Source organism: Mastigoproctus giganteus, chromosome 1, assembly GCF_048544385.1.
Source record: "Mastigoproctus giganteus isolate SK-2022 chromosome 1, ASM4854438v1, whole genome shotgun sequence".
Taxonomy (NCBI): Eukaryota; Metazoa; Arthropoda; class Arachnida; order Uropygi; family Thelyphonidae; genus Mastigoproctus; species Mastigoproctus giganteus.
In genome coordinates, this window is record NC_143575.1 from 31,949,155 (window position 1) to 31,961,252 (window position 12,098).

At 36.0% G+C, this 12,098-nt stretch overlaps 1 protein-coding gene across 4 annotated transcripts in view; it reads left to right on the forward strand.

Moving 5' to 3' along the window:
* LOC150090684 (uncharacterized) overlaps positions 1-12,098 on the forward strand; it is a 306,488-nt gene that overhangs the window by 100,714 nt on the left and 193,676 nt on the right. For all 4 annotated transcript variants that reach the window (XM_090372249.1, XM_090372256.1, XM_090372243.1 and 1 more), the window contains one exon: positions 4,367-4,600. In XM_090372249.1, the coding sequence (XP_090228375.1) occupies positions 4,367-4,600 (234 nt within the window). The remainder of the gene's footprint in view (positions 1-4,366; positions 4,601-12,098) is intronic.

Sequence of the window (12,098 nt, forward strand, 5' to 3'; positions counted from 1 at the left end):
CTCTGAGGAATTATAATTTTTCATTTCAATAAGTACTCCTATTTACAGCCATTTTAACCCTTTTGTGTGCACGTGTGTGCCCTATGTTCTTCAAGGTGGTTTGGTGGTAGTAATACTATTCACCATGTGCAAGAAAGTCACAAGCTTTTGCACTGGCAAAAAGAATGGAAGGGACAGTTGGATAAGAAAATACAAATTACAGGCCGTTCCCACTTTAAAAGTTTTTTTTTTTCAAGTATCCACAAAATCAAAAATATGAACATTAATTGTATCAAATAAATGCGGCATTTCAAGCCATGCGCATAGCCATACAGTACTACTTAGTATTGTACTACAGTACTACTTAGTATTGTAACTACTGTACGTTTGTTTGTTTGTTCAGGCAGATGACAGCATCTCACCAACTAAAGGAAATTAAGGCTCTTTAAATTGGTGATATATATACCGAGTAATTTTTAGGTTAGCAGCAAGAGAGTGCATTGAAATTGGAATCTCGAAAGATTATTTTTCATTGGAGAAATACATGAGGGCAATGCTAAATGTAAAGGGGATAACTACTGGCCAGGTGGTAGTAATGGAGGCATGTGATGCGAGAAAGCAAGCATACGAGCTTATTTAGCAACAGCCCAAAAAATAAATAAATAAAAATAATCCCTAATTTCACACATCCATTCTCTCTAAAAGTTTGTCCAGTTCCTCTTTGAATTTGTTTAAGCTATCAACTTCCACAACAACAGATGGAAGTTTTTTGGCTGAAGGCAAATTTCTACACATCTATTCTACAACTGTCTTTCCCCAATTTAAATTTTTGCCCCCTCAGGTTTGCAATTTGAGCAAGCAGAAGAATCCAATCAGAATTCAGCATGTTCAACCCATTGAAGGCCTTATATACCTCAATCAGATCACCTCGCAGGTGCCTAGTCTCCAGCTGCTGCAATTTGCAGAACTTGCGCCATTCTTGGTAAGAGGACCCCTTCGTTCCCCTCACCAATCTTGTTGCCCATCTTTGTACCCGTTATAGCAACTCTACATCCTTCCTAAAATGAGGCCTCCAGACCTGTATGCAGTACTTAAGGCGTGGTCTGACCATTGTCTTATACAAAGGGATAATCGCCTCCTTTTCCCTTCTAGCAAAATTCCTGTATATCATTGGCAATACCCCATGACCTGCTCTGGCTGCCTGACTGCACATATACTCCCAGGTCTTTTTCATTTTCTACCACCCTAAGTGTAGTACCACACAGTTGGTACATTTCTCTAGGGTTACTTCTACACTTTGCATTTGTCAATGTTAAACTTATGTTGCCACTTTTCAGCCCATCTGCCCAAATTTTCTAGATTCTGTTGCAGTAGCACACTGCCATTACTGTCATGAACAACCCTGCCAACCTTTGTATCATCTGCAAACTTCAACATTAAGCCTGATATACCTTCATCAATATCATTGATAAATATACAAAACAACAGTGGGTCCAACACCGAACCTGGGGGACTCCACTAATAGCAGTTACAGTAATTTTCACATTGTTTATTTAGATTTCAGCAAAGTATTTGACTATATATTAATATCTTATGTCTCTCATGAGAAGTTACTGTAAAAGCTGGAATATGTTAGGATCACTTGTAAGATTCCAAGATGGATTGCAAGGTCACGGCAGGATTAGACAAATCCAGGAGACAGGGGGTTGTGATTAATGGTTAATCTTCAGATTGGGCCATTCTAAGGATCAATACTGGTACCACTGTGTTTTTTTTCTGATTTTCTTAAATGACTTTGACACTAGGAATAAAGGATGTCATGCCAAAATCCAGATAAATAATAAATAAATTTTCTGTTTATACTCTGAGATGACCACATGTTCAGAGTTCACAAGATAGAGAGAATACAAGAAACAGCATCATATTTAGCAGTCACAGGCTTGAACCGCGGTCACTCGAGGCACATGTACTTATACATCCTCACACCTGACTGCTCTGCTCTGCTATGACAGCTTTATCAAGATTGGAAGATTAGTTAATGATCAGTACCAAGCAGTGCTTCTTCAGGATGACTTAGGCTTCAAGATGGTCAGAAAGCATCAGCTCTGTTTCAGTGCAAAAAAAATGCGAGGTCTTACACTTGGAATAGCAAACACAAAGTAACGGTTGATGGGGTCGAATTAAAAAGGTAAATGAAGAAAGGGATTTGAGGATAACATTATCGGTGGATGTGAAGTTTTTTTGTGCAATGTAGATAAGTGACAATTAGGATCCACTGTGCTGTATTGAAAATTTATCGAGAAATTGTGTAAAGAAGAGTGACCCACTTGATGAGATCCACCTGTATAGGCTTCAAATATGTGGACCTGATTGGAAATAAGGCTCTAAGAGGAGGTAATAAAATGGATAAAGGTAAAATTTTCACTCTTATAAATGGTTCCAAAATTAGAGACCATAAATTAACACTACAGAAGAAATCTAAACTGGATTGTAAGTTTTCTTTTAGCCATAGAGTTGCTGATTTTTGGAATAATTTGTTAGTTGAGGCTGACAGCTTGAGATAATTTAGAGGTCAGCTGGATCGTTTCTACTGCTACAATAAATTACATTATTGCATAAGTTTAAGCACTTGCTGTAAGTTTTTGTCTGTAAGTTTTTTATTACTCATTATTTCACTAAATTTCCTATATTTAATGTTATTAAATTAAAGGTGCACTAAATACTTCTTATAGTTGTGGTTCCGTCATACTTGTAATAATAAACATTAATAAAAATATAATATGCAGCAAAAAAAATTGAGATACAGTCAGTCCTCGTATAGCACGATAGTTGTGTTCCTAGAAACCCTCGAGCAATATAAGCAACAGGCCCTATGGGAAAAATAGGGTTAGGTGCCGACCACCCAAGATTGAACACGCATTTGTAACCAAAACATTACCAAACACAATAAATTATCGTAATAAAATATTGCTAATGATTTTGCTTCTGTCATAAGCAAACTTGTTTTTTGTTTGATTTTCTATCAAAACAGATGGCAGCCGTTCCATCTCTTCCATTTTTTTTTTGTCTCTTGATCTAATGGATTTTAATTACACTTTGGTGCTGCCTCCGTAGCCAGGTGGGAAGGAGCAGCAGTGCGTAGCACACGCTTCTTGATTAGACCGGGGTTCGAGCCTGTCACCACCAAATACGGAGGATGCGGAAAGGTCAGGGAATGACCACCGCATATCCCGGAGCAATATGGCCTTAGTTGCTAATGCTCCTAAAAACCAAATAACTAACTAACACTTTGAGTTGTTTCTGCTATGAAAGTTGTTTTTATGCATCTTTCTAATTCTCGGCGTTGCCTCATTTAGGCCTGTAGCACGTGCAATATCACATGGTCTTTCCTTTCACTTAAAGCTTTCAACGATTTCATATTTTTTCTCTATCGACAGAGGCGGACTGGTCATAAGCCTTACCGGAGGCCGGTGTGATTTTGGCCATAAACCATAGTATGAGGCCCCTACAAATTTTCCCGGGTAAGAATTTTTGATCCAGTCCGCCTCTGTTTATTGATATTACTTTTCTTTTTCTCTCTGAATCTGCATTGTCTTCACTAGGACGCTTCCCATTCACACCTTTTAAGTATTTTACTCATTTTTAGGAAATCAAGCACAATTACAAAATGAGGAGGCAAGCTTGATACACATAAACAAAGCTGTGTGCGTGCGTGTAGCAACTGAATAAACAACACCGTAAAGGCAGAGATAAACTATTAACACCTCACATTTTACTAAAGCACATTTCTGGGGGTTACTACCATAAAACAAAAACAATTTCCAGTTGCATTTCTGCTAGTGGAATCTGTTATAAACTGGTAGTAAACTCAATCTAGTTGCATTTGCGATAATACCGTTAGCTGGAATTTTGAGGGTTTTTACCTTATTATGGTGAAATATGTTTCCCCCTTCATGGATATAAAAAAAAAAACAAATACATTTTCAGATTCTTCTCTTCATTCCTATCGTGTTGCGTTCAGTTGGGGTGATTCCGCGTTCGACTGCCATTTCTTGTAAACACAAAGGCGAATCGTGCATAAGCGAATTCGATTTGTGTTATATATGATATCATTCCCCTATTTATAAATCGTGTATGATCGAATTCGTGTAGTGTAAACACGTGTTATATGAGGACTGACTGTACCTTCAGTGTGCAAATATCATATGGATGAAGTTGATTTGGTGGGTGCTTGTAAAAGTTGTGGCAACAGTGCTGCCACAAAATATTATGTAAAATATTGGATGGGTGTTCTGCTGGTTATATATATGGGCTTTGATTTTTCTTTTAAAGTGCTATTTAAAATTGTTTAAATGCAAGCTTTTTTTTTTTTTTTTTTTAAATATAGAAAAGATTAGTTCAGCAACAGATGAAACAGAAGCAGCTTCAGCAAATTAAACGGAAGCAATTACAGCAGATCAAACAGAATCGACGACTAAAACAACAGCAAAATTTATACAATCAGAAATTACAACAACATTTGAAAAAGAAAACTTCCCAATCAAAGATGAAACCTGATGGTTGTGGCATGTGTTCTGGCTGTCGACAAAAAGAAGATTGTGGAGAATGTGAAGTTTGTCTGGTAATTATGATTTTGTAAAACTAAAACAGTTGTTATAAATTATGTAAAATATTGTTACTGGGGTTGTGGGTATTTTCATTCTGCAGTTATTTGCTGTTGGAATGGGGATGACTTAATGTTACAAAATATATATATTTTGTCGGCCTTTCGTTTTTTGAGTTTCAGTTTTCAGTTTTGTTCAGTGTCGTGTGAAGTACACAATGTCTTCTCGTAAACATTTAACTTTAAAAGATAAAGTCTAACTCATTAATGCGTATGATCGGCAAAAAAATAGTGTTAGCAATCTTGCTACAAAATTCAAAATCGGGAAGACGCAGGTAAGTGACATCCTAAAGGAAAAAAAATGAACTGCTCATACAATTTTGGCAACACTTAAATGATCAGGTTCAAAAATCATTCCCGAAAACTGTTGGACTTCAAATTGACAATGTTACGTATGAGTGGTTTTGTCGCGCGCATGCTAAAAAAAATTCCCATTAATGGGCCTATTATTAGGCTTTGGAGGTTGCGAAATCTATGGGAGTAAATGAGTTCAATGCTTCTGTGGGATGGCTAGACAAGTTCAAAACTCGGCATAAAATTTCTTGGAAAACCGTAAGTGGTGAAGGTGGATCTGTTGATACTGGGGTTGTAACAGAGTGGACTGTCAAATTGTAAGATTTATGTCGTGATTTTTAAGCTAAGGATATTTACAACTATGACGAAACAGGGTTGTTTTTTAAAGTTCTTCCTGAAAAAACAATGAGTCTAAAAAAAACGAAAAGTGCCAGGGCGCGAAAAATTTCTAAGGAACGCTTGACTGTACTATTGTGTACAAATATGCTGGGAGACTTTGAACAACCTCTTGTTATAGGAAAATCACAAAATCCTCGTTGTTTCAAGGGCATAAAGTTGAATCTTTTGAATGTTGACTGGAAATCTAATAAAAAAGCGTGGATGACACGAGATATCATGAGTGAATGGATAAGTCACTTTAACCAAAACATGATTCGTCAAAACAGAAAAATTATTCTTTTCATGAATAATGCTGCATCTCACCCGCACATTGAATTGTCCAACATTCAAATCGTTTTTCTGCCACCAAACACATCTGCAGAGTGTCAGCCCTTGGATCAAGGGATAATAAAAAAAAATTTAAACTTAAAACATGTTTTAAGACATCTCATTGCAAACATGAACGATGTAACATGTGCGAGTGACCTTGCAAAGAAACTCAACATCTTAGATGCAATTCAATGGATTTCCTCTTCAGTAAACGCAATTAAAAAACAAACTGTCGTGAACTGTTTTGTAAAGTCTGGCTTCTCAAACGCAAAAATTGAAGTTGTGAACAGCAATGTGGAGCACCAAGAAGAACAAGAACTTCAACATCTATTGATAATGTACGATACTTCTGCTACAAGTGACCCTGGCTACAAAGATATAGACTCTAACCTCACTACAGAAGATGGTTCTCTAGATATCAACGACATTATCATCGATATTTTTCAGGAAGTTCCTCATGAGGATGAAGAAATTGAAGGAGGTCATTCTGTCGAAGAACATATTAACGACAAACCACCGAGGAAAATAGAAGAAGCGCTCATACAAATCAATCGTTTAAAAATGTTTTTCGCCGCTGAAGAAGATACTGAAGGAATTTCGATGGTTTCTTCACTCCAAACAAATGTTGAAAACAAAATTATCAGCCGGAAGAAGGTGCAGAAGAAAATAAGTGATTACTGTATGTATTTTTCTTAAGATAAAGACATAATATGCATAGAACAATTGTATGTACATAATTTAATTTAATTTTACATTAAACGTTTAACGATTTTTCTTTCTCTTGTGTATGTAATTGCATATTATTTACAAAAATATTGTTCAAAATCTGTATATATTTTAATTTAATTTTACATTAAACGTTTAACGATTTTTCTTTCTTTCTTTTTTTTTTTTTTCTCCCTCAAACTTTTTGTTAGTGGACACTTCTCTCTAACGGACACATTCTCGTTCCCCATGGCTGTCCGTTAAAGGGAAGTTTCACATTATATTATATTTTGTAATTATATATATATATATATATATATATATATATTTATTTATTTATTTTTTTTTTTTTTTTGTGACAAACCATAGATCAGTTAAGTTATTTTAAATATTCAAAAGCCTTATGTAATCTACCAAAATTATTTCTAGGTTTAAACACGACCATGAGTAATGTTAAGAATAGTAATAAGACTATTGATTGTTAGTTGTTGCTGATACTGGGAATTTCTTCTTGGTTGATTGTTTGCTTAGGCTCTGCCATTATCTGACATCAGCCTTTGTGATTGAAAACCACAACTAATTTGGGGTGGATGCTAGATATGTGCAATGTTGATTTTTTTCCATTCTTCAGAAGTCTTAACTGAGCTACTCAAGCTTGGGAAAAACTGACTGCCTTGTAAAAATTTCCATCATAGTAGTTAGTGGTTTAAATCAAAACTGTGTCTAATCATTGTTTGCAAACAAGTGTAGGATATGCTAGCAGTGCCTTCTGTCCATTTTCAGACTTAAAATTTATCAGTTACATTGTAAAGATATGGAAACAGCAGAATACCTCTCAGTTCTAGAGTTTAAGATATATATATATATATGCGTGCATTCAGTGTGTAGGATATTTTTAAAGTTTTGTTCCACATTCATATCGCCCTAAGGAGATTGCTGTCTTGCAAGGCAGTAGCACCTTGCACAATCTCATAACACTATAGTTCGTGGTTTCTTAACCACGAACTAGGTCGGTTGGCATATTGAGTGGGTCGTGAAATATTTTCAACAATAACAATATTTTTGCCTAATAACATAAGGTACGTTACAAATGTACAAAAATCATTTTAAAAACCTTTCTGAGCCATTGCGTGTCGAAAGTAACAGCTTCTCAGTATTCAGAATTCGCTGAAACTTATTATAAATACAAGCCGGATATAAACTGGTTTGTGTTTATGTCGAGAACTGAGCCGCAAACTCAGTCAACGCGTTACCATACCGCGCCATGCAGAGCTGAAATAATTTCTTGCAGTATTACGTTGATGTTCTTTTATACAAGTGTTAGCATTATTTTTGTATACATATAGATTCCTAAAATTTAATCTACCCATAATTCCAAAACATGAATACAGCAGGCCCTCATAACGCGGTTCGCTCTACGCTGATTCACTATAACGCTGTTTTTATTTTATAACCCATATCGCACTCTAATGCTGTCACAACTTACTATAATGCTCTTTTACCTGCGTATAGATTGAATTTTTGGCATGTTCAACGAAAGTGTTCCATAGATGTAGTCGACAGCTTGAAAATGAATAGCAAAGTTTCCCACGCTAACTTGCGAAATTTTCTCCCACACTAATTTAATTGCACTATGGTAACTTGTTACGATCAACGTTTTAATTAAACAATGATCAAGTACATATATTGCTTGTAATATTTGTGTTATATGCATTTATCCGAAGTGTAGTCAATAACTTGGTACAGTGTTAGACATCGTCAATAATGGACAGTTTACTCGAACATTGTATCATAATTAATGCAGCGCAGTCACATTTTCGAAGATTAATAATGGCAGATAAGAATTAAAAAGGAACAACGTCTGGACGCGGTACAAAGCTTATTAAGGTAAGAAAAAGATTTAATTTGAAAATTAAATTATACATTTTGAACCGAATCGATTCCGTTCAATGACAAGTGGATGTGCAATAATTTAGGACTGGCAGGTTCAACTCTAAGAAAAATTATAAAGAATTAATTTTAGCAGCAGGAAAGACAGCTGTTCTACTGCAAGCAACTAGGCCAACTATTATAATTGAAATAGAGACTTTTAAATAATTTTATTGAGGATAATAACCAACGCACAATTCTGTTGAGTTAAATATTATTAAAGAAAAAGCGATTAGCCTATATGATGGTCTGAAGAAAGCTCACCTTTAAAAAAAAAAAAGAAAAAAAAAGTGCAACCATTTAAAGCTAGTAAGGGCTGGTAAGATAGATTTAAAATTCAGGGAGAAGCTGCAAGTGCAGATCAAGAATTAGATTAAACAGGACTTTTTTGGAAAAGAATGCCTAAAAGAAGTTTCATATCAAAAAAAAAAAAAAAAAAAACCATGCCAGGCTTTAAAAGCGCTGAAGGATCAGTTGACTTTTTTGTTGAGTGGTAAAGCTGTGGGAATTTTAAAGTAAAACCCCCTTTTAGTTTACTAGGAAGACGGCCAAAGTTACGAAAACTCGACAGTCCAGGGCCATCGGATTAATAAATTCATGATTTTAAGTTTAATTTTGATATGTAATGTAGTTACTTACCACATAATTATATACGTATGTAATGGAGAATATTTTATGTGTACAAATTTTTAATATTAAATATTTTGACCAACATTTGTGTGTCTTTTCACTACCGTTTGTTATTGACTAGGAAATATCCTATGGCATATGTTTGTTTCTTATTTGGTTTTTAGGAGCATTAGCAACTAAGGCCATATTGCTCTGCTATGGCATACACTGCAACTCACAAATACATATGTTACATTACGGGAATATGGCACTCTCTTAACGCTCTGTTTTTCAGGAACAAATTATCAGCGTTATGCAGGGGTCACCTGTACAGAGAAGCATTTTTAGAGCTAGGATGATCGCGGAGTAGACAAATCACAGTGTGTATTATGTTGTGAAGTATTAAGTAATGAATCATTGAAGCTAAATAAACTTAAAAGACATTTTGAAATGAAACACAAAACGTTTGTTTACTGGTAAAGAATGCTGGTTTTTTTTTTTTTTTTTTTTTTTTGAAAGAAAAGAAGAACAGATCAAAAGACTGCATTTGGATGCTCCAAATAACAGTATTGTATATTCTGCTCGACAAGCTACGTTGGCTTCTTATGTTGCATGGTGGATTGCAAAGCAGAAGTCTCATACCATTGGCGAAAATCTTATAAAACCAGCTGCTATCGATATGGTGCATATTACCTGCGGAGATGAAATTGTGAAAATTCCCGAATGATACAATGATTCAAATGATACAATTTGTGCACGCATCATAGACATGCCGAAAGAAATTAAACAACTAATTGCAGTTATAAAAATTAGTTGTATATTTAGTATTCAGCTTGATGAATCGAACGATGCTCAACCCATGGTTTGTGTATGATACCCAGGTGTAAAAGATATGGAAGAAGACATCATATTTTGCAGACCAATGACCACTACAACAGGAGAAGATATTTTTCAAATGGTAGATTCTTTTTTCAAGGAAGAAGAATTGAATTGGAAACAGTGCTTCAGTGTATGCACCGACAATGCTAGGCAAGGCTTTTGTGCAAGAGTAAAAGAAGTTAATCCACAGGTTAAAACTTTTCACTGCTTCCTACATAGACAAAATCTTGCTTCAAGAAATTTGTCACCTGAGTTGTGCACTGTGTTAAATGAAATAATTCAGGTGGTCACTTTTATTAAATCGAGGGCTCTCAATTGTCGAATTTTTAACCAGATGTGTTCCGATTTCGGTTCTGAATATGAACATTTGCTATATTACTCTTAAGTCAGATGGCTGTCTTGCGGAAAAGTGCTTCAGCGAGTTTTATCATTACACAATGAGGTCGAAATTTTTTGACCGAGAAAAATCACCCTCTGGTATCAAGATTCTCTGATTCAAAATGGATTCTTCAAGCAGCTTATCTTTCAGATATATTTTTTCTGAAATTAACAACTTAAATACATCTACACGAGGGCTCAATCACACTCTTATTGAATAGCCGAAAAGATAACATGCTTCGAAGGTAAACTAAAATTATGGAAGAAAAGAAACTTGCCTTAATCAACTTATTGAAGGTAAAAACATTAATTTCGCTGACCCTGACATACAAGAAATTATCATCGGACGTTTAGAAAACCTAGTAGTAGAATTTGATCGGTATATTCCCGAAGGAGATATCTTCAAATATAATTGGGTACGGATGCCATTTAATTTTAAATTAAATGACTTGCATGAAGATTTTTTCAATATTAATAACCTACAAGTGCAACTCGTTGAAATACAAAGTGACGAGGCACTTTGCTACACTTTTAACAAAGGCACTGAGTCTCTTTGTGTGCATTCTGGTTGAAATTAAAAAGCGAAAAGCCGACGTTAGTAAACAAATCACTGAAAGTACTACTGCCCTTTGCAACAACGTACATGTGTGAGTCAGGGTTTCTAACTATAATAAAAACCAAATTGCAAAACAGACTGCAGCCTGAAGATGACCTAAGGTGCAGCCTATCTAATATAACACCAAGATTTGATGAGTTTTCAAAACTTATTCAAAGCCAAGGTTCACATTAATAAGATTTAATGTTGTTACCAATATAAGTAATGTATTTTGTAAATAAATACAAATGGGCCTGTTATACTGGATTCCATCGATTAAGGAGATTAATATTGTATATATCCAGTAATATATTTAATAACAAAATGTAGCTTTCAGGGTAAAATGGACCCCCTTCATCAGCAATATACAGATTCTAATGGAATAATAATGTTAGAGACAAAATTTAATTGATACAGAGTTGTGCACTCTGTGATGCATGCATGGGCGTGAGATTGATCATTTAACTACTAGATTGATGCTCATTGTTGGTGCACAAACTTCTGTGGGTCTGCTGCCAGCATTTATCCAGCTTCAAGATAGTTGTTTCCAAGATAGGGTGTAGCCTCGTGCCCTTGCAGCGATTCATGGTTCTTGAATTGCATGATATGTTGACCGACTCTAGCCAGAGGCGGTGGCGGAAATGCTGGGATTGGTCTATCACTTCGTAATCATGTTTAGGGTTAAGGTCATGGTGGGTCGACCAGAAATGTTCCACGATTGCAGAGTGGTCAGTGTCACCAAGGCGAATTGATCTGTTATGCCCCGCAAGGCAGTCTTGAAGGTGTCTTGAGCTCTCTCCTATGTAGCAACTGCCAAAATCTTTGCAAGTTACGCAGCATACCACTCTGCTACGCAAAAGAGGGCCAACCAGAGTTTTCATGTTAGAAACCAGGAATAAACTCCTACCAGGTAGTTGTACCCATTTTATGTGATATTCCCGGAGGATTTTCGAAATCTGGTTCGACCTGCCCCTACTATCGACACAGTTCAATAGTAGGGAATATAGGCACTACGCATATTGTCACGTAGTGATGATGGTCTCGGGTGGATTAAGAGCTCTTGCGCTTGTGGCAAGCACTTGTCTAATATGTGGGTTGGATAACCACAATCGACCAGGTCAGTTTTCGCTCTGGAAATCTTGGTGCGTCTAGCTTCCTCATCTGGGCTGGAATGACTCCAAGCTCGGGACAATAGAGTGCGGACAGTGCTCTTGAGAGAGAGAGAGAGAGAAAGATGGCTAGGCATGTGTCCCAATCTGTAGTTGGCAAACTGCCCGCAGCACATTGGCTTACAGTTTAATGAGGTCTCTGTGCGTGGACCTGCCCGCTTTACCAGAACATCTAAGAATGGAAGGACCC